The sequence below is a fragment of the Musca domestica genome, unplaced genomic scaffold, assembly GCF_030504385.1.
Source record: "Musca domestica strain aabys unplaced genomic scaffold, Musca_domestica.polishedcontigs.V.1.1 2, whole genome shotgun sequence".
NCBI classification, from domain to species: domain Eukaryota; kingdom Metazoa; phylum Arthropoda; class Insecta; order Diptera; family Muscidae; genus Musca; species Musca domestica.
In genome coordinates this window covers 1,507,481-1,533,410 of record NW_026712249.1, presented here as the reverse complement: position 1 = coordinate 1,533,410, position 25,930 = coordinate 1,507,481, and the positions used below count along the sequence as shown (strand labels likewise).

At 34.7% G+C, this 25,930-nt stretch overlaps 2 protein-coding genes across 18 annotated transcripts; one reads left to right on the top strand and one right to left on the bottom strand.

Moving 5' to 3' along the window:
* Nucleotides 1–416: 416 nt before the first annotated feature.
* On the bottom strand, nucleotides 417–2,395 carry LOC101894443 (histone deacetylase complex subunit SAP30 homolog). The gene is made up of 3 exons (XM_005186837.4): nucleotides 1,896–2,395; nucleotides 1,564–1,821; nucleotides 417–789 (listed from the first exon to the last, which is right to left on the bottom strand). Exons 1-3 carry the CDS (start codon nucleotides 2,028–2,030, stop codon nucleotides 661–663), a joined length of 522 nt encoding a protein of 173 aa, XP_005186894.1. The 5' UTR covers nucleotides 2,031–2,395; the 3' UTR covers nucleotides 417–660.
* Nucleotides 2,396–14,020: 11,625 nt separating this feature from the next.
* On the top strand, nucleotides 14,021–23,418 carry LOC131802136 (troponin T, skeletal muscle). Of its 17 annotated transcripts, none has more exons than XM_059121582.1 (9): nucleotides 14,021–14,168; nucleotides 16,290–16,337; nucleotides 17,096–17,134; nucleotides 18,138–18,161; nucleotides 20,058–20,427; nucleotides 20,911–21,129; nucleotides 21,206–21,379; nucleotides 22,105–22,183; nucleotides 22,373–23,418. In XM_059121582.1, exons 2-9 carry the CDS (start codon nucleotides 16,315–16,317, stop codon nucleotides 22,633–22,635), a joined length of 1,191 nt encoding a protein of 396 aa, XP_058977565.1. In that variant the 5' UTR covers nucleotides 14,021–14,168; nucleotides 16,290–16,314; the 3' UTR covers nucleotides 22,636–23,418. The 17 variants fall into 17 exon arrangements, with proteins under 17 accessions (XP_058977565.1, XP_058977564.1, XP_058977563.1 ...); XM_059121581.1 differs by having other exon boundaries at nucleotides 17,093–17,134; XM_059121580.1 differs by lacking the exon at nucleotides 22,105–22,183 and adding an exon at nucleotides 21,520–21,598 and having other exon boundaries at nucleotides 17,093–17,134.
* The last annotated feature ends 2,512 nt before the right edge of the window (nucleotides 23,419–25,930 follow it).

The following is a 25,930-nucleotide window of genomic DNA, read 5'->3' as shown; positions in this document are numbered from 1 at the left end:
ATTCGCTGAATGAAAATGTTATGGTAAACAGTTTTTAGCTACACGCTAGAATTAGGACACAAGCGATTATATCAACAAAGTAAAATTGGGACCCATCAGGATTGGCTATTTTAGCTACAAGAAGAATAATAGGGAACGAGGGTGCTTTTGAGTATTTTTCAAACTTAATGCTGTCATTGTAGCAGATTTAAGTACATACTATTTTCATTTATGGTTCAATATCAAAAATCAATGCAAACTTGCGGGAATCATTGAAAAAATTAGTGTCTGGTTTCAATGAATATGTCTATTAGTTTAACAAAATTATTTGCAAGGTCGTAGCCCAAAATTGATGCGGTCAATGTTTGTCATTAGTTCCAAATTAGAGTACAGCAAGAAACGTCATACTCAAGCAACCAAAAATTAAGAAACATGGCTTTTAATGGATTTAGGCATTTTGTGTATTTTTACCAAATGCAGTTTTTACTAATGTTATGTATTTAATAAAATTAATTTAGGTGTTTAAATATATATGTATTGTTTAAAAAAAATATTACACAAATGTGAGTGACTTAAACGGTAACAATTGCTTAAAATCTACAGCTAATAGAAATAGTTTTAAATTTAATGCGAATGGAGCACCAGCACACTTACGATGTACGCCCGAACTCCTCTGTCTATTCAAGTGGTGTCGTTACTAATACCATTTTTAGGATCTAGTTTGTTGGAATTTGATTTCACCATGTACACGAAGTAGGTAATTATTTCTTTCTCTTTAACATTTATCGTCTTAAAGTGCTTCATAATGGTCTGCAAAGAGAAAATTCATAGAATTTAAGATTTAGTTGAAGAAAAAAAAAAATATTGGGATTTGATTATGACTCCAAAACTGCTGGTTGTTGTGGCATAAAATGGATTGAGATTATTGCACCGCTACAGTACAAGAATTTAAACAAGTTACTACCTTTTTTATGGTATGAAAAAAAATGTAAAACTATTAGGCTCTTGCAGGTTCTGGAACAAAGCATAGGTATTTCTAAATACCATACTCGACTGTCAAAGCTCAATTACTCTTGACATTACAAGTTTGCGTATTAAAAAATCTAATTGATTCTAAAATATGCATTCGGACGCATGTACGGGCTCTGGATGTGGCATTGTAAATTAATATTTCGGATCGAATGTGGCCTTTGGATCCTTTTCTTAAAAATAAAGCTGTTACTTTCTACCAATACATTTGTATGAAAATTTGAACATTATGAATAATTACATATCTATAGTTAGCCTTATTTGTAATCCGTTGACTTTTCTTTTTTTAAACGTTTTGGTAAGCACAATATGCTTTTGGATGTGCCCTTGGGATACGATCCTTATCTTACTAATGAAGGTATTTATGATTTCGCAAAAAGTCCTCATTACCAGAAAATTTCCTTTATCTGCTCATTTCGGTATGAATGCTAAAGCATTTAACATACAGTGTCGACTAATTCTAAACTCTTAATTGTAACTATCATGGATTATGTAATAAGTTTTGAAGGCATAATCAAAACCAATTGCGTTTCACTTTTTTTTAATAATACTTACATCTGCTAACTGGGCTCTTTTCATTCCTGGTCGTGTTTGCAATTTATAGTGCCTCTTGTATCGCTTCAATGTGTTCATCTGCAGCTGATAAAGATCTGGCACTTCTGGTAGGTCAATGTCTGTATCATTACTATCGTCTTCGGATTCTTTTCGTCGTCTTTTGGAGCGAGCGGATTGAATTCGGTCTTTGTGATAGTCGCATATGTAAATGTGCTGAGATGTAGGATCGCTGCTCAATTTAAGACGTTTGTCTTTCACCTGAACGCAGAAAAAGTATTTTCCGATAATAACAAACCACAAACAAAAACGAATAGAAGACACGCTTTACTTACCGTCTTTTGTATACGTTTACTGTAGCTCGCGTTTCCAGCGGTGTTTCTGCATCTTTCATTTTCATCTATCAAACAACATGTTTGGTCAGCATGCCCACCTCTTGAATCCTCTTCCGTACTAAAACCGTTGTTCATTGTCCTCGATAATTATGTCGTGCTATTGAAAATATGTGTATATTTTGTATTAGAATGTAACATCTAGAGCTTGGGGCTTAGATGCTTTTTGCGGATGAGTATTGGCTCCTTATTTCCTAACTTGGTTTCACAACAACGACCGTCGTTAATAGCCGCAATTTGTTCACTTTTCCTTAATTGTAATTCCTGTTTTCTTCGAAATTGAGTAGATTTTTTTATTTTGCTTCAATTTGCCGGTGATTTGTGTATTATCTGTATTTTATTCCTGCCCTTCTTTCTACGTAGTATTTACTTTTTAAATCAATAATACAGCAAAGCAAATCTTTTTCTTTATCTCACCGTAGGAATAGTCGACACTCGTCTAATCAACTAATCGATTTTTGGCATTACTACCGATTACTGCTTGAGTAATCGATTAATTGCTTTTCTTTGTCGACTTTCTCACCGATACAATTGTATTTACAAGGTGACTCAGTGTGCTATCAAATACCGTTGTTTTAATACTAAATATATCTGTTCTGGCGAATAAATCAGTTTACAACGTTTAAATTATTATTGGGTATGTATTTGATGGAAATGTATGGTAGAAGAATATAGGTAGGTTTTTAAAATGTTTTATCAAAAATAAGTACACTTTTAAATGTTTTCTTATACGACTCAAATCGGTGGTTTTACAAATTTCAATAATTTTTCATTCAACATTTTCAATTCCTAAATCGGTTTGACAGTTCATTGTCCCAGCAGCTGTGTCGATGCGACTACCTGTATTCTACCATGATGGAAATGCTTTTTTAGCCAGACAGCAAGAGAAAAGTAAAGGCGCAAATACACATGAAAACTTTATACTGGCTTAAGTATTTTTAAGAGTAGTCATTAATAGAAGTTTTTGTAACCGTAAATCAATTGTTAATTTTATTCATTTTTTTTTTTGTTAATTTGTTTAATGCTTTATTTTAAATAAGACTTTTAAGAATATTATAATTAATTTAGAGCAGTCATATAAAGAAGTTTTTAAAACAGTCCATGGCCCTATGGGATAGGTTACTGTCATGGTACAATAAAAAGGAAAGGTAGAGCTACCAGCTGATTACAATTTTTTTCTAAGTGTGCCCGACTTCTGTCAATTTTGTGTATGTATCATGGTAGAAGAATATAGGTAGACGCATCGACACAGCTGCTGGGACAATGAACTGTCAAACCAATTTTGGAATTGAAAATGTTGAATGAAAAATTATTTAAATTTGTAAAAATTGTTTAAATACACGAATTATAATAACCTCCAAATGACGTTGTATAAGAAACATTTAAAAATCTACTTATATTTGAAAAAAACATTTACATTTTTTGACATATCAATGCTCCCAAGCTTTGATGCATCTACCTGTATTCTTCTGCCATGGTATGTATTAATTGTTTTGAACATGGTAGAAGAATATAGGTAGACGCGTCGACACAGCTGCTTGGACAATGAACTGTCAAACCAATTTTAGAATTGAAAATGTTGAATGAAAAATTATTTAAATTTGTAAAAATTGTTGAAAAGCGCGAATTATAATAGCCTCCGAATGACGTAGTATAAGAAAGTATATAAAAATCTACTAATATTTGAAACACCCATTTAAATTTTTTTGACATATCAATGCTCCCAAGCGTTGATGTATCTACCTGTATTCTTCTGCCATGGTTTTGAAAAATAAAAACAAAATATTTCCAAAATCAATTATAGGAAGAAACATAAATAGCGGAACGCGCATTAATGATATTAAACAATTAATGATATTAAACATTTAGGATCATATTTTTGAGAGAACATCCAGGCATTTCATTCATCTTTCGCGCTATTTGATGCATTAGAAAAATAACCAAAAAGTATCAAATAAATGAGAACAACTTGTTGGATGTATTTCTGTAGTTTTACGAAGCTGTTCTACCTCCTTATTGTACCATGGTTACTGTACAAATTGAAAATAAATAAAAAAAAAAATAAATTAGTCATCGGCTGGATTTTTTGTAGGTGAGTACAGAGTTTTAGGTTGAAATATGCTCTTCATCTGTTCCAGAACTGCAAATCGATAACTGATTGTTTACTTTATTGATCCAAAAAAAAAAAACAAAGTATCCCAATATTATAGACGATAAAAAAACAAAAAAGGTGAGAGTCAAGTCATCGGCTGTCATCTTTGGAAAAGAACAAAGGAGCGTAAGGCCAAAATCGAACTAAGTCAACCTAAAGGTGAGAATACATTAAGCGCTTATCTGGCTGGCTTAATTCATCGGCTGGCTTCTTCGGAAATGAATAAAAGGGCCTAGGGCCAAAATCGAACTAAAACTGTATTGTTCTTCTACGAAGAAGCCAGCCTAAGATGTGTTATTGTATGTAACTCTTCCTTCGAGGCACAACTTTTTAAAAGTACCAACACTTAAGGTGATAATGTATAAAACAAATTATTACGAATTTTATTGCCATACCTCTGAAAAAATGCGTATATTTTAAAGCACAGTTGTAATAAGGAGAACCGGATAATGCGAATTTTATCCTTCACTTTTGAAAAATGAAAAATGCATATAATAACAAATAAAAAAGCTGTAAGTTCGGCCAGGCCGCACTTTGAATACCCACCACCATTTGGAAAGAATTTGGCATTTCATTTTTTATATTAGGGTCTATACGACGACATGAAACTGCGTAGGAAACATTTGTCATAAGCTATTACAATATTCAAATGCGAAACTTAAAAAAATGTCGATAAAATCAAAATACCTAATATCGGGAGGTACTGTTATATGGGGGCTCTACGAAGACGTGGACCTGCACAGACAATTTTCTGTCTTAGGCTGTAGTATCCATTACGAACTTCAAATACCATATTTTAATCTATTCCGGTGAAAAATGTCGCAAAAATCATCAAAATACCGAATATCGGGAGGTACAGTTATATGGGGGCTATACCAAAACGTGGACCTACATGGCCCATTTTCAATACCGAATATCCTGCAGACATAACATACATTTGACACATACATACATTTTATCAATCTACTTCAATTCGTTCGGATTCTTTTTAAGTTTCGAATTTGAATATTGTAATAGCTTACAACAAATGTTACCTACGCAGGTTCATGTCGTCGTATAGACCCTAATATAATAGCTACATTCGGTATTTTTAAGATTTTAACAGAAGTTTTAACGGATTTTATTGTTTTTGAGAATTGCCAAATTTGTTCCAAATGGTGGAGGGTATTCAAAGTTCGGCCCGGCCGAACCTACAGCTTTTTTACTTGTTGTTATTTGGCTAGTGAATATTTAGTTTCTCAGTAATTAAATAATGTAATATATTAAAGATGACGAAGACAACGATTATGGAATGTGGTCCATCATTGGAGACAATCTAGATGCAGTACCTCTGTAGTTAAAAAAGAAAAAACAAATAAACCAAACTACTAAAAAGTAAAGCAAAACCGTTTCGATTGAACGAAACATGAAATAAAACTTTGTACTGTTCACCCAGAAAGAGTATTCGATGAGGAGTACATACATATCAAATTTAATTGACCTCCCACCCACAGATTTCTTGTTGGCCTTTCTTTTGACGATGTGGCCATTTATTTAGCAGTTGCCGTTCAATTTCGAAAGCTCACATGCACCCGTTAGTAAGCGTCGATAGGAAGCGTGCATGTGTGAGAAGGTAATGTGAATTGGCTTTCCAGACACCCTACTTGCACGCTATGCCTGTATGCACGCATGTAAATACGTTATGTTTGTATTTTGTTATGTTCTTGTTTTAGCGTGTAAATATGTGTATGTGTACTCATGTACATACATAGGTATACATACATGTATGTGTGTGTGTGTTTATAATAGTTTTTCTTCAATAATACAACCAGCTAACATCCTCCCACTCATCCGAGCAAGTCTCTAAGAGAAACTAAAATTCATGAAAAACAAACAAAATAACTTTAAACCGAAAATTCAAATGAGAGCAAAGCTCCCACAACTGGCGGTGAGCCGATTCTCTGCCAGTGATAGAATTTTGAAAGGAACGTATTCATTGTCGATTTGTGCCTACATGTTTCTAAAAATAGTTCGTGTGCGGAGATCCGTTTGTTTTGTTTAAAAGAGTATTGCAGCAACAACAACGAAACCATCTAAAATGGAACGAATGATTCGAACGTATTGAATATTTAGCACATATTTCCAAATAAATTATTGGTCTATTGTTCTGCCGTTTTTAAACTTGGAACATTTCTTTACAGTTTTCTTGGGAAAGAGATCCCCTTTTATTTGAGGAATGCAACAGCTAATTTTTTGATTACGATCTAACTTGTGAGGAGAGGAAGGCAACTCTAGTACTGCTGTTAGAATACGAAAGATAAATATTAGCTAATGATCTGATTCGATGAAAATCCATTGCATGACAGAGCGAGGAAAGTATGAACATTCCACTAGTTTCAACACAATTAAAATGGTGTTATTCATTAACCAGAGCTACATATCTCAAGGTTGGTATAGTGACGATGGCGACATTTGAAAACAAGTAAAAAAAACATAAAGTTCGGCCGGACCGAACTTTTAATACCCTCCATTTTCTTAAAAAAAAACATCTGAATTAAAACGTGTTCAACTTTAAACTGCAAATACCTGTAAGACCGTTTGGATAATGCTGTTAGACTTTTAAAGTTTCAACGGGGACCTTTTCTATAGAAAATTTTATACTTCAGGGATTTTCATCTACCAAATCTGCTAAAATATCACATTTGATTTGAAGAGTTTTGTGGGTAAATATGACTAGGATTAAATACCGAATTTCGGTGGGTAACGTTTCATGTGCGCTATAGGAAAACGTAGACCAAACTATCCAATGTTCTGCCAACGGAGCTAGAACACATTATGAACTACAGACCATTTTTTAGACAAATCAAATACACATTTTATGACAAATCCGTTAAAAAATGTGGCGAAAATCATCAAAATACCGAATATCTGGAGAACCCTTATAAGGGGGATATACGAAAACGTGGACGTAGATATATATAATTTTAGATACTTGATACAATACAAATTGTTTTGCCAAATGTTGAAGCTCTACATCAAATAATGTGGACTGTATTGCGATTAAAACATCGTTAAATCGATTTAGAATTTTATGCTGATCATTTTATGTGGTCTACGACTAATATTTAGGAAGGTTACAAACAGAATGACAAAGTTAATATACCCTAACACTCTCAAAAAGGTTTTTTTCGAAAAATAATGAATGTTTTGTTTTTCAAATTTTGATCAGATGCAAAGATTTTTTATGAATATTTTTCGAGAATGTTTAAGAAATGGTTTGAGCTATGATTGATTCTGCGCGATTTGAATAAATTAATTTACCAGTTTTAACATACTCATGTTAAGTGCGTTATGACACACATCCACTTGTTAAATATGGAAGTCGATACTATATTCCATGCTACTGGCAGATTGCACGATTTTTTGATCAAAATTGATAAATTACTAAAAATTAAAAATAAAATATTTATTTGCAGAATGAATGACTAAAGCTCTGTTCCATAACGTATAAGAATCTACTACGTTTTTTATTTTTTTTTTCGATATTATAAAAGGAAAGTCGGCTATTGCAGTAAAAAACTTCACATTCTTGCTGTTCTGGAACAGACCATTAATTAGTGACGAAATGCTAATCCACATATTCTTTTATATCATAAACAATTGTCATGTTTACTGAGTTTAAACAAATATGTACACTAGGCAATTATTATTAGCACAATTGTAAGTTTTTTGGTACCAGGAGTCGACTAAATTTTGCACTTGCAGTAACAAACATTGTCAATTACATATCAGTAACGGAATTTTGTAACTCATTTTGGGGTTAGCGACTAAAATCGTTAAAATGAAAACGCGAATGAACGAAAAGCTCAAATACAATTGACAACACTATTGCTATCGGTAGAGCTCAGCGACTAATTTAGTTTAGTTGTTCACATACGAAATTGTGAGCAATTTTCATAAATAATCTGGCAGCAGTTATATTAGCCAGGCCAAAGCCAACCCATTAATACATGGCAAAATAATCGAGCCAATGAACCGTCACACGCTGCCCGAATGTTGCTCTGCGGTATTTTGGCCCATTCCCGGCGAAACGCTTGCTTGAGGTGATCGACACTTTGGTATTTTTTAGTGCCAACCTTGCTTTCCAAAATACTCCAGTCACAATTCTGATGCCACGGTCGATTAATACGACCGGAGAGCGACCGCTCAAGTAAAACGATTATTTTGTTCGTTTACAAACTTCTGGTCGAATGTTTTCTCATCGGAAAAACCAAATTCGGCAGTTCACCACTTTCGGCCAAGCGAAGCAACTCTTTAGCTCTTTTGAGTCTATTTTCTTTCCATAGCGGTGTAAGTTTTTGCACTTTTTGGAATTTCGATGGCTCATTCCGAGCTCATTTTTCAATATTTGAGCAATTTTTCGGCTACTGCGACGCGGATTTCGGTCAAGTCGCTTCTTTACTTTTCTAACCATTTCTGCTGATTTTGCTGTTTTCTTCCGTCCTCTTCCTTGATGTCGGGCTACGCTACCAGTACCACGGTAACGAGCGATGGTACGAGACACAAAAGATTTAAATGCTGGAGTACTCTAATGATAGCCACTTGTGGTTTTCCAGCCAAATATAAAGAAATCACACCATCACGCCAGAATTCGATCACAATTTCTCACCAATATTCTTTTGTACGCTTGTAAACAATATAATGAGCTGTCACTGGAATAATTTTAACAGATGTCGGACGAGTGGCTTTAAAATTACAGCAGTCTGAAGTTGGTTGCAGTTCTTTCATCTTACCCTGTATATATAATCAGTTATTTTCGGCATTCCTAGGCATGTAAAAACAGTTATATGTTGCAAATCTTAGGAAGACGAATTTTAAATTTATCTTTACTAGGGGTTAAACATATGAAAAGATAGATTTTAAACTCTTCATCTTAAGGAAACATTCTTGTTGCTGATAGTTGTAGTTCTCGAATAACGTTCTATTTTAAGTCAGTCTAAGGATCAAAGGCTCAGAATAACCGGGCAGAAATATTACCGAGATCTTCACAATGCTTGCTATCATGGCAAAACAATAGAGGTAGACTCAAGGTAGATGTACTAGGTAATCGCATCAGCCCAGCTGACGGCACCATTAAATGTCAAAACAAATTGTTGTAATGAAGAATTCGCCCTAAATGAATGCAACAACAAATCTGTTTATAGGTGTGTCTGGTTACCCTAAAATTTGTAACAATTGTTACAAATTGTTACTGGAAGTCGTCTGTTAACTCGAAAGTTCTGCAAAAGAGAGAAATTTTGACAGTTCTTTCAGTGAGAGTTTCAAATTCTTGCTGGACAAATTTCTTCTTGCAATCACTTGTAACTCTTCTTCTTCTCATTTATCGACATTCAATCAGATGTTTTCTATTGTTTGTTTATTTATTTTTGTGCTTTTAATTTGAAAATATTTTTTTGGAATTTTAAAGACTAATTGTTTTTGGAGAACAACTTTAAAAAATGTGGAAAACGTAAATATTAATATGTAATAAGGAAATAAAAGACTATTTCCAACATTTTTATTTAAAAAACTTGTAGAATTAGTATTGCTTCCTTTGTTTTAATTCTCCTTATGGGGGACAAATTGGTTTGTTTTGAAAATTCAGCTGATTAGTTGCAAGCTTCTGCAGGAATACCGTCTGTTTACTTTTCGCATTTTCCTTGCAAAAGAGAATAAAACTACCTTTTCTCTCAGAAAGAAAATTCCTGCTGGAAAAGTAACCAGACACACCTTATGTTGTCTTCCCTAAAAGTGCATTTTTATAATATATCAAATAATAGCAAGTTAAGAGTGAAACCAGTAAAAAAAAATTAAAAGAAAATGAAGGAAGGAGGTTAGAATGGAGTGCAGCTTTAAGAATTAAGTTAGCCTCAACATCTAAGATTCCCAAAGCACATCACGGGAAGTAGTGCAAGAATTCGACTCTTGTCATTTGCAGTTCCGGAAAACTTTCGGTTTAAACCAGTAAAATATAGTCATTATAAGTTTCTTGGTTTAAAAATATTGCAATACTACAATTAATACTTATTTTACTCTCATTTGTTTTACAATAAAAACTTTTATTGCGACGTTCGTTTACGACGAGAGGCACACAAAATAAAATGTAAACAAACACCTCGTTTCTGATTGGTTGAAACAAATTTGCCGCAACCTTTAAATGTCATGGCGAATCTATGTTTTTCGCCTTAGATGCATATTTTGACATTTGAGGGGACCACAAAAGTTACTTTGTTGTAGCAATTCGCCGATGCGGTTACCTGTTAGATCTACCTTGGGTAGACTCATGGTACAATAAGAAGGTAGAACAGTTTCGTAAAACTACAGAAATACAGCCCTGAGGCTATGCCCGCTTTCTGTCAGACTCATTCAAAATTGTTGTTGTTTTAATTTTTTCATTTTTTCCTAATTTTTAAATTGAGTTAAATATCACAAAAAAATGCCTGAATTTTCTCCCAAAAACATGATCCAATCTGTTCAATTTCATGGCTAAACGGGTTAATAGCTTTAATGCGCGAGCTACAATGTACGTGTCTTCCAATCATTGGTTTTGAAAATATTTTGTTTTGATTTTTCAAAACAATAAATACATCCACAAAATTGGCAGAAGTCGGGCACAATTAGAAGAAAATTGTAATCAGCTGTTAGATGTACCTTACCTTTTTATTATACCATGGGTAGACTTATTTGCTTAATCGAATATGGCAACCTTTTCCTGAAGTACTTTATCTTGTCATTTTTCAAATACAATTTAATTTTATATCTGAAGGATTTACGTATGACGAGTGGCATATTTTATAAAAATATCTTAGAAAAAGGAATATTATTTATATTATCTTAAGTTTAAACATATAAAAATAGAGGTTTTAAACACTTCGTCCTAAGGAAACATTCTCGGTGCTGATAGTTGTAAAAAACACTGTATACTAAAATTTCATAGGTATTTCTTAAAAATCGTAAATGGCTCTTATTAGCTTTAGAGGAATCGCCATAACATATTATTTTCTTTAAAATTTTAGTTTATTGGATACGCTTCTATTCTCAATCGGAAGATGGATTTAAATGATTATCGGTTCAGTTCGTCAAATTTAGTAGAAATCGAACAAGAGTAGGATGCACTCCCATATTAAAGTTATTTTGGGCTTTAAATTACATCTGCTTTAAAGTCATAAAAGGCATTCAAAATCGATAATATATTATGGGTAGCTCTACTAAATATGCAAATTGGTGCAGGTTACCATAAAGTCGGCCGGCCTTGTATTATTGTACGGTACATTATCGTTGTGTACCACTCCACCCCGGTCCGTTACAGAACCATAATGTTTATTTTTGGAAGCTGATTCCAATTCCTTAATACATATGACTTATAACAATAATGTGCATTCTATGTGAATGATGAAGGGGTCACCCGATTCGGATCACAATTTAAATCTCGTGATATTGCTATCAAATCACTAAAAATGCTAAAGATAAATGTTGAAAATGTCACTTTAAATATGTCTTTAATATGTGTTCCTTTTTTTCAAAAGATAGACAAGAAATTACTGTCGAATAATTTTCCAAAATTTTATATTTGAAAACGGGTAAACACAACCAAATACTCGCATCCGAAAATGTATGCAAGAGATATTGACATGTTTGGTCAATTATGTACCAAAAGCTGATTCGAAGTCTTAGAACGAAAACGAAAGCTTTATTTTACAGTTTGGAAACTGTTACGAGTTTTTAAGAATTCGAGAATTGATTATGTGTTTCTGAATACCTTACAATCTCAGATTTACGCTAAGAAATATTACAATTTCAATTCAGATTGTATATTGTGAGATTCGTCATACTACAAAAACTGGCATCAGTTGTTCTCAAACGTCGACAACTACTAATTTTTATTTACTCTTCATTTGACAATGAATAAACAAATATGAAAGTTGAAAAAAATGGTCTGTTCCAGAGCCTGGAAGAATCTAATAGTTTTGCAATTTTTTCTCGGCACCATAAAGGAAGAATCTGTTATGGTAGTAAAAAGTTTTACATTCTCGTAATTCTGGAAAACAGTAATTTTTCTACCATGAGGAGTTGCATCTTTAAAATATTTCTGCAAATATTTTATAAAAAATTAAGCAATTTCTGAAATTCGCCAGATTACAAAATATCATGAATTATTTAATTTGTATTCCTATTTTAGGAACGCATTTCTTTATTATAGATTTGTTAATACTGAATAAGAATTTTTATAAAAGCCAAAACATATTTTGTTTACATACAGACATATCTATACAGAGGAGAGGAAAATAATTCGGGCAACAAAAGAAACAAGAACTAAATAAAATAAAATGAAAATGATATAAATATCAAGAATATACATATATGAAACATCTGAAACAAATAGACAGGCGTACAGACCGACATACATATGTGTTTTGGTTGCTAAAAGTATGTGGACTCTCTCTCTGCCGATGTGCCAGTGTGAGATCACACATACACATAGACTGCCACACTGACACATTCGCATGTGTTATGTACAGGGGCATACTTACATATTTAATATGAAAACAATGAGTAGAACAAAAATAAATCTGGAGAATAAATGCTGTCCCCCACCCACCGTCTCTGTGCACCCACAGCGATGACCCTAATGCAGGAACTTTTTGCGGTGACGTTCCATCTTGTGGGTGGAAATGGAAATTTTTGTAAGAGAAGGAATGGAAATGAGGGGTGGTGAAGCTGGATGTAGGTCTAGTTCAAAGGCTAAGAAAGGTCCATTGGTTTCTATACTTCTTTCTCATATCTCGCTGACAAACCAATGCAAAGTTCTGTGTTTGTAAGTCTGAAAGGAAGTCAATAAATGCATGCAAATTTCCGTTGGCCCAGTGCCCATTGATAAATATTTGTTTGGCATGTTTGTTGTTGCCGAAAACGTTGTTGTAATTATGTATATATGTATATATGCGTGCCAACGATCACAAAGTGAAGGTGGTTGTAGAAAGTATGAGGCAACAATGGGACACCGAATTCGTGGCAATGATCGCCAACGTCATTACGCCAAGTGGGTAGAATTTTGTTGAAGCAAGTCCATATAAATATGTATATTCCAAAGTAGAGAGGATGGAATGAAATGGAATGGGGAATGTGTTGGTGAACATAGCGAGCATTCGATGGACAAATTGAGTTAATCGTGTTAAACGATACTTGGCCATATTTGAAACGGACAACAACAAATTGGAATAACATTAACATTAAAAATTGTTGTCGTCACATGAACAGCACTGGGAAGAAAACGACTCAGCAAACGAATCTCTCTCTTGTTCATCCACCCACGATCGATATTCATCACCTACAATGAAAATATTCAAAACAGTTCAGGTATAGATCATGATTATATATATAAATATGCATAAATACACCAACAAATGTATACGCACACACCCACAAAAGTCTGTCTGTGTAGATGTGTGTGTGTGTGAAAGTTTCTATTTCAAAAATATGCTATGAGCTTTAATAACGAAATGAGATGTTTATGATAGAATCTTCTAACTTGCGCACACACACACACACCAAACATATATATCACACGATCAGTTCAAAACGCAAGCCAAATGAATGTTCTCCCCCTCCCTTCATCCCCCCTACAACCTGTGTAGGTGCCATTCTTTTGCTCGATATCTCTTTTCACCTTGCATTCTTTCTCCTTGTCTGGCACGAAAGGAAAGCATAGAGGAGCATTCAAAGCATAACGTCAGACAACGACTCTCCCTAGGATGTCTGTCGGAGATAGAACACAAGTACAAGTACTCTCGGCTAACCTCGTATATACACAAGAAAAAGCGATGCAAGAGCATGCAGCCTCCATTTGTTTGCTTCGTTGGAAAATTCTCTGCTGTCGGTGTAGTGGTGATGAAAAACTGAACATTCTATTTTCCGAAAAAAATCTTTAACATAGCGTGTTGTTTCTTGGTAGATCGTCAGTCTGTTTAGTCGAACCGCAGCATTCGCTCCAACGACGTCAGCTGCTCGGACAACAGTAGAGAGTTTAATTTGTTTCTTTTCCCGAAGTAAGTTCTGACCAAAAAAAAAAAAAAAACATCAAAATTAAAAAGTAAAATTAATAAAGAAAAATATGGAAAAAGACTTTATTAAAAATTTATGAAAGTGATAATCCTTAAATTAAAATTCTAACTACAAATCGGATGGAACCCAACTGGGCGAGGAGCTATTTAAACACAACTTTCTGTGTCAATGTAAAACGAAAGGAGTTATATAATATTGGAACACATCAACTTATCAATAAAATTAATAAACTAAAGTGAATATAAATGTAATTTAGAAAAACTATTTCGAAATGCAATCCGTAATTGAGTGAAATATTTGAAAATTGAATTCGAGTGTTAAATATATTCGCCATCCTGTACTATTTTCAACGAATCGTTTCGAATCGTTTTTCTACGCGTTCTAAAAATAGGACATTCTATTAGAACTGGCAACCTCAAAGTGTTACATGATATATTTGTTACCGACTGCTCTCGGCTGGCAGCGCATATTTGCTTCCTATCGCACCAGCAGCAGCCGAGACAAGAACGAAAACAGAAAACAAATGAAACGAAATAAAATAAAATAAAGAAATTTCCAATTGTCCCGGTGGCCCACGAAAATTAAGAATAGAGTCTGCTGCCTGGGACGGACAATGAGAAAAGTAGACTTGAAAAAATAATAAAAGCTGTGTGCATGTGTAAAAGTGTAATAAGCCGAAGTACTGATGCATGGATAGCTCATAAGCAGATCAACTTTTTGGAATAAGCCAAGCTATGTCTGGAAATATGAAGTATTATATAAATAGCTTTAACACGAATACACACTATACACTCATTTGAAAAAGATACACACTTACACATGCACACAAAGCCATAGACACAGCCCCTAATTTTTTTTAATAATTTAATTAGTAGATATAGATATATAAAATATAATTCAATTATCAATGGGAAATATTTGGTCACCGCCCACATATTGCTTCATCTCCGAATCCATTTATAATACCTGCAAAGAAGAACTATTTTACGAATACAACACGCACACGAAAGGTAGTGAAATAATATTTTTGCTATTTTTTGTGCCAAGGTAAAAAGTCTCTTCTGTTGCTCCTTAGCTTGCTCGATCGAAAGAGACTAAAGAGCTCTCATGGAAATTCAATACGATCTATTTTTAAATTTATATATATATATTGAGCCAGTACACTGTACGATGAAATAGTATGGTCACTTTCTCTCACTCATTCTCTCTCACACACACAGGCACTCTCTCTAACACGTATATTCCACATATGTATACATAGCAAATATTAGTGCCTAGATGCAGATCATCTATTGTATATATACTAAAGAGCGATACAAGAAAATATGCGGGCGAGCATACATACACACACAAGCATATTTTCATTTTTCAGAAAATTATGACATACACAAATACATTTGTATGTTTGATACTCCTTGAGATATATTCTATATTCATAAAGTAATACACGAACACACACACACACATGCATGGGTGTGTATGTACATGTATATATTCGCTATTGGACACGTGAATATATGAGTATATTTGTGTGTGTGTGAGTGTACTTGTGTATGCCCAGCATGTTATGTGCTGCTGTCTATAAAGCAGGATCTAATTTTAGAATCTGTCTGATGCGTAATCTCACTAAAAATTGTTTACGTTTAGTATTTGGTAAAATAAATGATGTGTATTAGCTTTGATTATGAATTCGATTGGCATTAAATAGACGAATTGAAAGTAATCGTAGGTGTTATTTCTGCCTTTGGAGTTGAAAACGCTTAGAGAAATCTAAGATATTCTTCAATTGATTTGTGCTGCATTGTTTACAAACGTACCGAACATTATTTTTTAGTCTCAAAGGTTAGAGGTCAAACCTGTTAACAACCTAAATAATTTGCACAACGATTTTAGAGCCACTATCGAATTTTGCTTTGAAAACAGAACGGAATTTTGGAATCTGCATACACATCTACGAATTATTATTGATAGTAATAGGACATTCCGGTTTTGAATTTGATTTCATTTTTTTCTGAAATATGAATAGTGCATGTTTGACATATTTAGATGTTTTTTTCGAATAACAACACTTTTGTAACACATTTCTTTTATTTGTTTTCTTTCAGGTTTTTTTAATCCCTAACCATAACCATGTCCGACGATGAGGAGTACACGTAAGTATTAACTGCAAAGCGACTAAATCCACATTAGAAAACAAACAAAGACATTCCAGAACGACACAACGAAGTATTGCCCCAAAAAGTTGCAGAGTTTCGCGGGGCATTACATCGTTAAATTCGGTTCGAGCAATTTTTTAAATAAAAAAAAAAACAAAAACATTACAAATTACTTGATTCATCACTACAGACATTGTCTGTCTGTCTGTAAAAATAAATAACAACTAAAAAAATACCACAATTCAAACATTTGAACAAATAAATACATACACACATACCGCCTCCAATACAATTACATCAAATGGAAATGTCCTTGTATCCTTCGTGTATGTATATTAAGAATGTAAAAATAAACATTTCATGTAGATATTAGCATTCGAATTTGTATATGTAATTTGTATATATTGAATATATATTGCTATAAGCGTCTCCTGGAAATTGGGGAATAAATTGTCTTTGTATAGAGTTTTTATTGTGTTCCTCGTCTGGTTTCGTTATTTAAAGTCATTCTGTTTTCTCTTTCATACGTTTTCCCCTCCATACCATTACACCTGTCTGTTACCCGATCTCTATCCTGAACTATACACATACTATATACAAACAACACATATTGACGAATACCACCTGTGTCTGAATCTGTATCTGTATCCAAATGCCCGCCCATACCATGGTTTGTTCGTTATCGGTTCCCACATGTGTTAATGTTTTGTGTGAAAATGTTTCCCGTATTGAAAACATTTCTTTACCTAAAGCAGTTCCGAAGAGGAGGAGGAGGTTGTCGAGGAGGTCAAAGAGTAAGTACACTGCCATATCTGAAAATTAAATTGCATTAACATTCCTCACTCCAAATATATAATAATCTACTGTGTAAAAAGAGAAAACATCTAAATTCCTCAAAGAAAAAGTGCTAGTCTCTATCTCTATCTTTTCGAATTTGTTTGTAATTGGCCAACAACAGAAGAAATTAAATTGGATTACTATTCTCCCCTACCCCAACTCTTTACTTTATTGGTGTTCTATTAAAAAGAAAACAAAAAAAAAAAAAACATTTCAAATAACTTTCATCCTGGCTTGAACTAAACGTTGTCGTCTACCTTGCCAAAACATGAAAACAAATTTTATTTTACCTTCATTTCTTTATTTAATTTCAGGAAGTAAGTTATTGAAATTCTGAATTCAAAGCCTTTTCGTTACTTTGGCCGTTAATGAAAAAAAAAAACAAATTATAAAAATCAAAATGACTTCATCTCATCTTTCTTTGAAGATCTAAGCAAAAATTTCATAAAATTTTCCAAAAAAAAAAACTATCTATCTTTCGTTCAAATCATTTGTATAAATCTCATTCAAGGTTTCTCTCCTTTTTCAATTGCTTTGTGCACAATGATTTTTTGCTTAGATTCGTTCATGTTCTTTTATTTCTATTTTTGAAGATGGACCTTATTTTTAATGTTTGATTTCCTTCTTTTCTTTTTTCTTTCCTATTTCAATGACCAAAAAAAAAAAAAACAAACACTTTTTGTTGTAAATGTTGTTTTTGTTTCCTGTTTTGTTTGAAACGAAACGTATTCAATTGTAACGAATCGAACATTTTGTCGATACTTTTATTTTTTGTGCTCGCAATCATCATCACGACCGGCGGCCACATCCACACATATGCTAAACTATAAAACAAAATAAATATTTTTTGTTCGTTGCTATCTATACAAAACAAACAAACAACCAAACAAACAACACTCTAAACAAATCAAATATCATCATTACCAAATAAAATTATTAAATATTCGATTGCGTGTACAGAAAACCACCTCAGACACCAGCCGAGTAAGTGATTTGTTTTAAGCATTGTTGTAAAAGTGAACAGTAATCACACAAATGTCATAGTTGTTTTTGTTGTTGTTGTTGCTATTGTACATATCGTAACTATGTTGCCTGTTAACTAATTGCGGGCCTAGAGTAAATAACCTCAAGCTCTAGCAAATTCTCGAAATTTTTACTATTTCCCCATCCAAGCCATATATGTTCCATATTTAAGATTCCTCATTCCAAAGCTCAACAACACAAACACGCAACCATTTTCCAAACCCCAAAAGAAACGATTACAGTAAACTGTAATTTTAGGTTTTATTTTTCCATACACCCCATGACAAAATTTTGTTGGCGTGTTTGTGTCGACATCCCTTGAAAACAATCCTCACTTATTCTCCTTTAAACTATCAAAATTGCAAAAAAAAAAACAACATTTTTACTGTTCGAGCCCTTTTTTGTAGTTATCACCCACTTGTCAACCCATAACAAAACTGAATGTTCAATTTTTGGCCACAAACACTCTCATACATTGAAACAAACACAGAACACCACGACCACCAAACACTTTGCTTTTTGTGCGTGAACATTACAATAAAAACAATAGTAATAAGTAATAATAGAAACAATGAAAGCAGTAATAACAATAATAATCGTCATAACATTACGATAACAAGTAAATAAAAACGTGTCATATGATTTATACATTGTATTCTAACATCAAAACCACCCACCAAGCTACCAAGCCACCAGCGCCATACTCCAGATACTCGGTCTCAAGTACGGTTTCATTTGTTTGACGTATACGTAATATTCCCCCCTCAACAATAATAAAATCACTGATACGCACTGGGTCACGTTGAGAGCAAGCCATCATTTATTCCAAAACACACATTCACACGGACATTCTGCAGGCACTTTCGGTTCGGTTAGAGTTTTATTTTCTCCCACTCTCAAGTTCCCTCTCTCTATCTCTCGCGCGCTTCCTAAGAACAGTGCCATTACCATGTTGGACGGACATTAACATGTTTCGGCAGGGACGAAACACCTTGTTGTTGCTGTTTTAGTTGGTGTAAGTGCGTATGTGCACATGTGAAATTGAGCGTCACAAAGAGATGGCGACAATATCAACAGGCTGCCAACATCTGTTTACGCTTCGACACATATTGAATTTCAATACTATTTATGATTTCAATATCGAAATCAATGGCTTGAGATTAATTGAGTACTGGAGGTGTCAACAGAAGCACTCTCTCGCTCATCGTCTGATTGAGTGTTGGCACTTCGCGTGCCACTTGTTCGGCTAATGACGTGGCAAAGAAGTGCTGTTTCAAATTAGTTCTCAACGTGTGAGAGCTGCCTTGATTAGTGGTGTTTGAAATTCCATTACCCACACCCCATCCACTTTCTACCCACCCCCTTCACCAATACATATGTTATTGATTTGCTTTTTGTTACAAAAAAAAAAAATGAAGGAATATTTTGTTATTTTTGCCTTCAGCAAATAAATATAGATAGAATATTTTACTAAGTGTTTTGTGTGTACGTGTGTGTGTGCGTGTGTTGTATATGTTGTAAATATGTAACTATGCGTTGTATCACGTAGCCAAAATGTGTTCTGCCAAGCATATGTAGAGTAGTGCTACTCATGTATGTATGTTTGTGGTTTTTGGAATTGCATCGTTTCGATATATATTTTTTTGTATCCAATGCCCAAAATTTACCTCAGAATCGAATTGTTCCATACTCATATATACATACATACTAGTACACGCATACATACATGCATATGTATACTACTTACATAATATATACCAATAGAAACTTTTTTGTGAACAGCTTTGCTCGGTTTTTGATTTTTGCAAAGACACATAACTAACATTTCGTTTTCTCTGCCTATCTTTCGCGCTACAGAGGTGAGGGTGATCCAGAGTTCATCAAACGCCAGGACCAAAAGCGTTCCGACCTCGATGAACAATTGAAGGAATACATCACCGAATGGCGCAAACAGAGAGCCAAGGAAGAAGATGAGTTGAAGAAACTCAAGGAGAAGCAAGCCAAGCGCAAGATCTCTCGCGCCGAAGAAGAGCAAAAGATGGCTCAACGCAAGAAGGAAGAAGAGGAACGCCGCGTTCGCGAAGTTGAAGAAAAGAAACAACGCGAAATCGAAGAGAAGCGTCAACGCCTCGAAGAAGCCGAGAAGAAGCGCCAAGCCATGCTCCAAGCCATGAAGGACAAGGACAAGAAGGGCCCCAACTTCACCATCGCCAAGAAGGACACAGGCGTGGTAATTATTTCAATCTACTGCATTGCTGTATACTTATGTGGCTTTCTTTTCTCTCTTTTAATATTTTTTCTTCCTCAACTTTGCCACTTCCTATCGGTCCCAACAAATCAAATATTCTGTAAAATATTCAAATTACTGTTCACCCATCTACCTACTACCTACTACCAACCTACCTACCGCCTACTACTACGCCTATGCCTACAATAATTTGTTTTCTACACCAACAACTACAACAACAATTCTAAACACTTGTTACTCTTTATTTTTTCTCTTTCGCCACCTTTAAATCACACATACAAATCGATATGTGACACACACATATGTTTCTTGTATCTGTCGTTTGTTTGTCCGTCTGTCGGTCTTTCTGTCTGTCTGTCTCTTTGTGTAAATGTCCTCTTGTTTGTGTGCGTGTCTGTCTCTGTATGTTTGTGTGTGTGTGTATGATTGTGTGATCTGTATGAACGTGATGGCACAATATAGTTGGGTCTCTCCTCCGCTGCCATGGAGCGTAACAAGACTAAGGAACAACTCGAGGAAGAGAAGAAGATCTCCCTGTCGTTCCGTATCAAGCCTCTTGCCATCGAAGGCTTGAGCGAGGATAAATTGCGCGAGAAGGCCCAAGAATTGTGGGAACTCATCGTCAAATTGGAAACTGAGAAGTATGACTTGGAAGAAAGGCAGAAACGTCAGGATTACGATGTAAGTATACCGTTGAGTTTTACCCCATGCCAAACAGTGTCATGACTCCGATTTCTCTCACCCGTTCTCCCTCTAGTTGAAAGAATTGAAGGAAAGACAGAAACAACAGCTCAGGCACAAAGCCTTGAAGAAGGGTCTCGACCCCGAAGCTTTGACTGGCAAATACCCGCCCAAGATTCAAGTTGCCTCCAAATACGAAAGACGTGTAGATACCCGCTCTTACGACGACAAGAAGAAGCTCTTCGAAGGTGTAAGTATTCATCCAATTCATTTTCTATTTTTGATTACCATAACTCTGTGATTCAATGCAATGGGTTCTTAAAATGTGGACGAAAATCTCCACCCTCAACATAATAATATCTATGTAATCGTTTCTTTGCCATTTCAAAGGGTTACGACACGCTCTATAAGGAAACTTTAGAGAAAGTCTGGCAAGAAAGACAAGAGCGGTTCACACAACGATCAAAATGTAAGCTATAGCATAGCTACTTAGCTGCTCTAAGTTGTGAAGTGATGTTCGTTTACATGTCCATATGTTGCGTTTTGTTTTACACGCGGAGCAGGTCCAATCAACATATTTCTGCTACTGCTCCGGTTGTGTTGAAATGTGTTTTAATGTTCAATTAACCATCCAACGAATTCAAACCCAACAATTACAGCAACACAACTTCCGCACACTGTCAGAACACCCTGTTCCCCTCTCAGAAGTCACAGTTCATGAAAGATCTCCCGAAATGGAATGGGAGGACTATTGCATCAATCACAACATATATTTATACTCTTACGCTCTCTCTCCCCACAGCTACACTCAATACAGTTACACAACAATTACATGTATCTCTCTCTCTTTCTTTTCTACTCTTGTCTATTTTTATGATGACGTTGATTTAACCTTTACATGTTAACTGTTACCCATCTATCTGTCTATGTGTGTGTGTGCATCTTGTTGTCTCATATGCTAATAACCCTCATTAGGGCTGGGAAGAACTCGGCAAGGAGGTCAATGAAAAGATCTGGAACGAAAAGAAGGATCAATATACCGGCCGTCAAAAGTGTATGTATTTAAGTGTATCTCTCTCTCACACTGTCTCTCTACTAATCGAATGGATACTCTGGTTCATACGCATTTGTCCTGACCAATTTTGATTTTTGTTGGAAATGCGTTCTAATGTTTTTTGTCCAACACCAAATGCTTTATATATTCTGGATTTTTCTAATTGAGCTTTTCTTTCTCCCAAAATAGCCAAATTGCCCAAGTGGTTCGGCGAAAGACCCGGCAAGAAGGCTGGCGAGCCCGAAACACCCGAAGGCGAGGAAGATGCCAAGGCTGATGATGAAATCGCTGAGGAAGATGAAGAAGTCGAGGAGGAGGTCGTCGAAGAGGAGGAAGAAGAAGAGGAGGAGGAAGAAGAGGAGGAGGAAGAAGAAGAGGAGGAAGAAGAAGAAGAGGAGGAAGAAGAAGAGGAGGAAGAGGAAGAAGAGGAGGAGGAAGAAGAGGAAGAATAAATTAATTTAACTACATTTAATAAAAATAAAAACCACCAAAACAATATAGTTATTATTAGCTTATTCTACCGCTATCTACCGATAACAGCCACAAAAACCAAAGATTTTTTAATACCAACAATTTATAGAAAAAGAAAATAAAAAATGAATGAAACCACAAGAACATTTCTCCAAATAAACATGAAAACATATATCGTATGAAAACAAACAACAACATCTTTTCATAATCACGATTCTATGTAAGGCGTTTTCAATCGCGCACTCTCTCTCTCTCTCTCTCTCACTCACACTCTTTATATATCTTTCTCGTGTTTACATACATGCCCACACGCGCTCTCTCTCTCCCCTGTTTATATCTTAAAAAAGAACTAAATCTGCCTATATTCTTAGTATCAAATTACGCATTACTCACCCAAAACTCATACGCACACATGCCCACCTAGCACACACATACTCTCTCTCTCTCGTTTCGTATTTGAATTATGTAAACTTTTATTTGTAATTTTAAATAAAAAAAAAACAAATTTTTACTACGAACATCATTGAAAACTCGTATATCGTATAAAATCTGGATATTCCATAATCAGAATGGTCCACAAAAACACACGTCGTCCACGAACACGACCACCAACAGCATCGCCAGATACACTCTCACTCTCGTCCGATTTATATTCCCATTTTATTTAAGATTGATTTAGTTTCGTTATTTACAATTAAATGATGAGTTTAATTTTGCTTGAATTACAAAAATATTTGAATAAAACAAAGAGACTTTTGAAACGATGAGCGATTTTCAAAGCATAAATGTGCGATTGTGAGAAGGATGGAGTTTTGTGTTTTCAGGTCGGTAGATGAGTATGAACAGTACTGCAAGTTAAAGCAAGTGCCGGAGAGACATCGAAGGCAAAGAGTTATACTTGAATACTTGAATTTGCAACTGCTAGAGAAATGAAAACACACATCACGACATAAAACGGATAGAAAACGGTATTGTCTTGAAGGTAGGTGCATTGGAAAAATTCTAAATCGAAAATACTTAAAAAGGGTTCTAATTCCTTTTTTCCCCAAATGGGTTTCTTTGCTCTGCCGATATGCCAACTTTGAATATGATTAATATCAGACTTCATTTCGTTATACGTTTTATGTATTTTTGGGCCTTATATCATAACTTATCTCATATTTAAAGCCAAACAAGGCCATTTCCACCAGTTGTGCTGACAATATGTAACTATGAACTATGTAAGGTAACTATGAAGTATGTTAATATTTGTATGTGTATTTGACTTTTTGTCCATCTGTGGGCACGACAACTCTGGAAAAACAATTATGTCGCTGTTTGGTCAGGGCGAAACGACAACATCGACTCCTACAGGATTATTTTTCACATTAACTTGTTACATACAATTCGACGCACTCAGTCGACGTTGTTCTCCATACAGACAAAACACATGTACAGGGTGAGAAAAAAAAACTGCAACAAAGTCAAGCGCCATATTTTTTACATTTTTTTAAATTATTAAATGAAACAAAAATTGTCGGAAATAGTATCAAATTTTAAAATAAGTTTAAATTTGTTCGATTTGGTCACCTTTGGCACGAACTGTGGCCTTCAAACGGCCAATGAAACCGTCACGCGCTGCCGGAATATTGCTCTGCGGTATTTTGGCCCATTCCCGGCGAAGTGTTTGCTTGAGGTAAAAGAGGCTTTGGTATTTTTATTTGCTAACCTTGCTTTCCAAAATACTCCAAACACAATAGTCCAACGGATTGTTATCCGAAGATTTTGGTGGCCATTGTGCGCTGGAAATGAAACGAGGAAACCCATTCTGTAACCATTCTTGGGTGGCGCATGCTGAGTGCGATGATGCTGAGTCCTGTTGGTATGTCCAAGGTCTACGGCCAAAATGTTTGCGTGCCCAAGGCATTAATACACCCTCCAGAATATTTTCGCTATAATATTCGGCATTTAGTCTAATGCCACAGTCGATTAATACGAGCGGAGAGCGACCATCGGCTGTTATGGCGGCCCACACTATCATTATGACCTGCGCTTGAGTTCTGGTGACCAACCGAAGGTGCACATTTTCAGCTGACCTCTTTAGCAAGTAAACACGATCATTTTGTTTGTTTACAAACTGCTGGACAACGAATGTTTTCTCATCGGAGCAAACCAAATTCGGCAGTTTACCACTTTCGGCCAAACGAAGCAACTCTTTAGCTCCTTTGAGTCTATTTTCTTTCTGTTGCGGTGTAAATTCTTGCACTTTTTGGAATTTCAATGGCTTCGATCAAGTCACTTCTTTACTTTCCGAAACATTTCTGCTGATGTTGCTGTTTTCATCGTCCACTTCCTTGACGTCGGGCTACGCTACCAGTATCACGGTAAAGAGCAATGGTAGGAGACACAAAAGATTTATTCACATTTAAATTCTGGAGTGCTCTAACGATAACCACTTGTTGTTTTCCAGCCAAATACAAAGAAAACACACTATCACGCTTGAATTCCATCACAAATAACTTTTTTTTGGAAAATTCTTACCAAAGTGCTTTTGGATGTTTTTAAAGAATGTAATCAAAGACCTAAAATGGTAAAGACTGGACAAAATGCATTTTGGAAGAATAGTTGATGTGAAAAATATATAGGGGCGCTCCTCACAACAGTTAGAAGTTAGCATAAAAATCATATTTTCAGAGCAATTTTACGAATAACATTTCTGTAAACCAAAAAATTGGTCTCAAAATTGCATTCCTTTGACGTTTTCAATTAATTGAAAATTGCATTTGCTGTTAAAACAACCTAACATTGGTAACTATGTTGTTACGATATCGTAACAACAGAGCTATTTACACCTGGTGACAATATTTTGACTCTGCCTTGTCCCATCTTTATACTTCTATGTCTTTGATGTAATGTGCTGCCACTAGAATAATTTTAATATAGCATTTTCAGATTAAATGAAACCTTTTGCAATTCAAATTAAACTTTTTGCAGCGGGAATGAAACCTTTTGCAGTGGAATTGAAACCTTTTGCAGTGGAAATGAAACCTTTTGCAGCGGGAATGAAACCTTTTGCAACCGAAATGAAACTTTTTGCAAATCAAATGAAACTTTTAGATTTTTAGAAGGAAAAATAACAAAACATTTTTATTTTTAGTAGGTTTAAAATGAAATCAACTAATTATAAGTAATATATAGTTAAAGAGGAATTTTTATTGATTATTAATAACTATGTTTTTATAAAATTTTTTCTTAAAGCTTCCATAAAACACAAGTGTAGATGCAGAAAGATTGAAA

Excerpts from the sequence above, each read along its gene's own strand:
- LOC101894443 (XM_005186837.4), bottom strand. The coding sequence starts at position 2,030 with ATGAACAACGGTTTTAGTACGGAAGAGGATTCAAGAGGTGGGCATGCT. Across the intron at positions 1,822-1,895 it reads GTAAACGTATACAAAAGACG|GTGAAAGACAAACGTCTTAA; the intron begins GTAAGTAAAGCG and ends TTCTGCGTTCAG. Across the intron at positions 790-1,563 it reads AAAGAGCCCAGTTAGCAGAT|ACCATTATGAAGCACTTTAA; the intron begins GTAAGTATTATT and ends TTCTCTTTGCAG.
- LOC131802136 (XM_059121577.1), top strand. The coding sequence starts at position 16,315 with ATGTCCGACGATGAGGAGTACAC. Across the intron at positions 18,162-20,057 it reads CCACCTCAGACACCAGCCGA|AGGTGAGGGTGATCCAGAGT; the intron begins GTAAGTGATTTG and ends TTCGCGCTACAG. Across the intron at positions 22,184-22,372 it reads ATATACCGGCCGTCAAAAGT|CCAAATTGCCCAAGTGGTTC; the intron begins GTATGTATTTAA and ends CTCCCAAAATAG.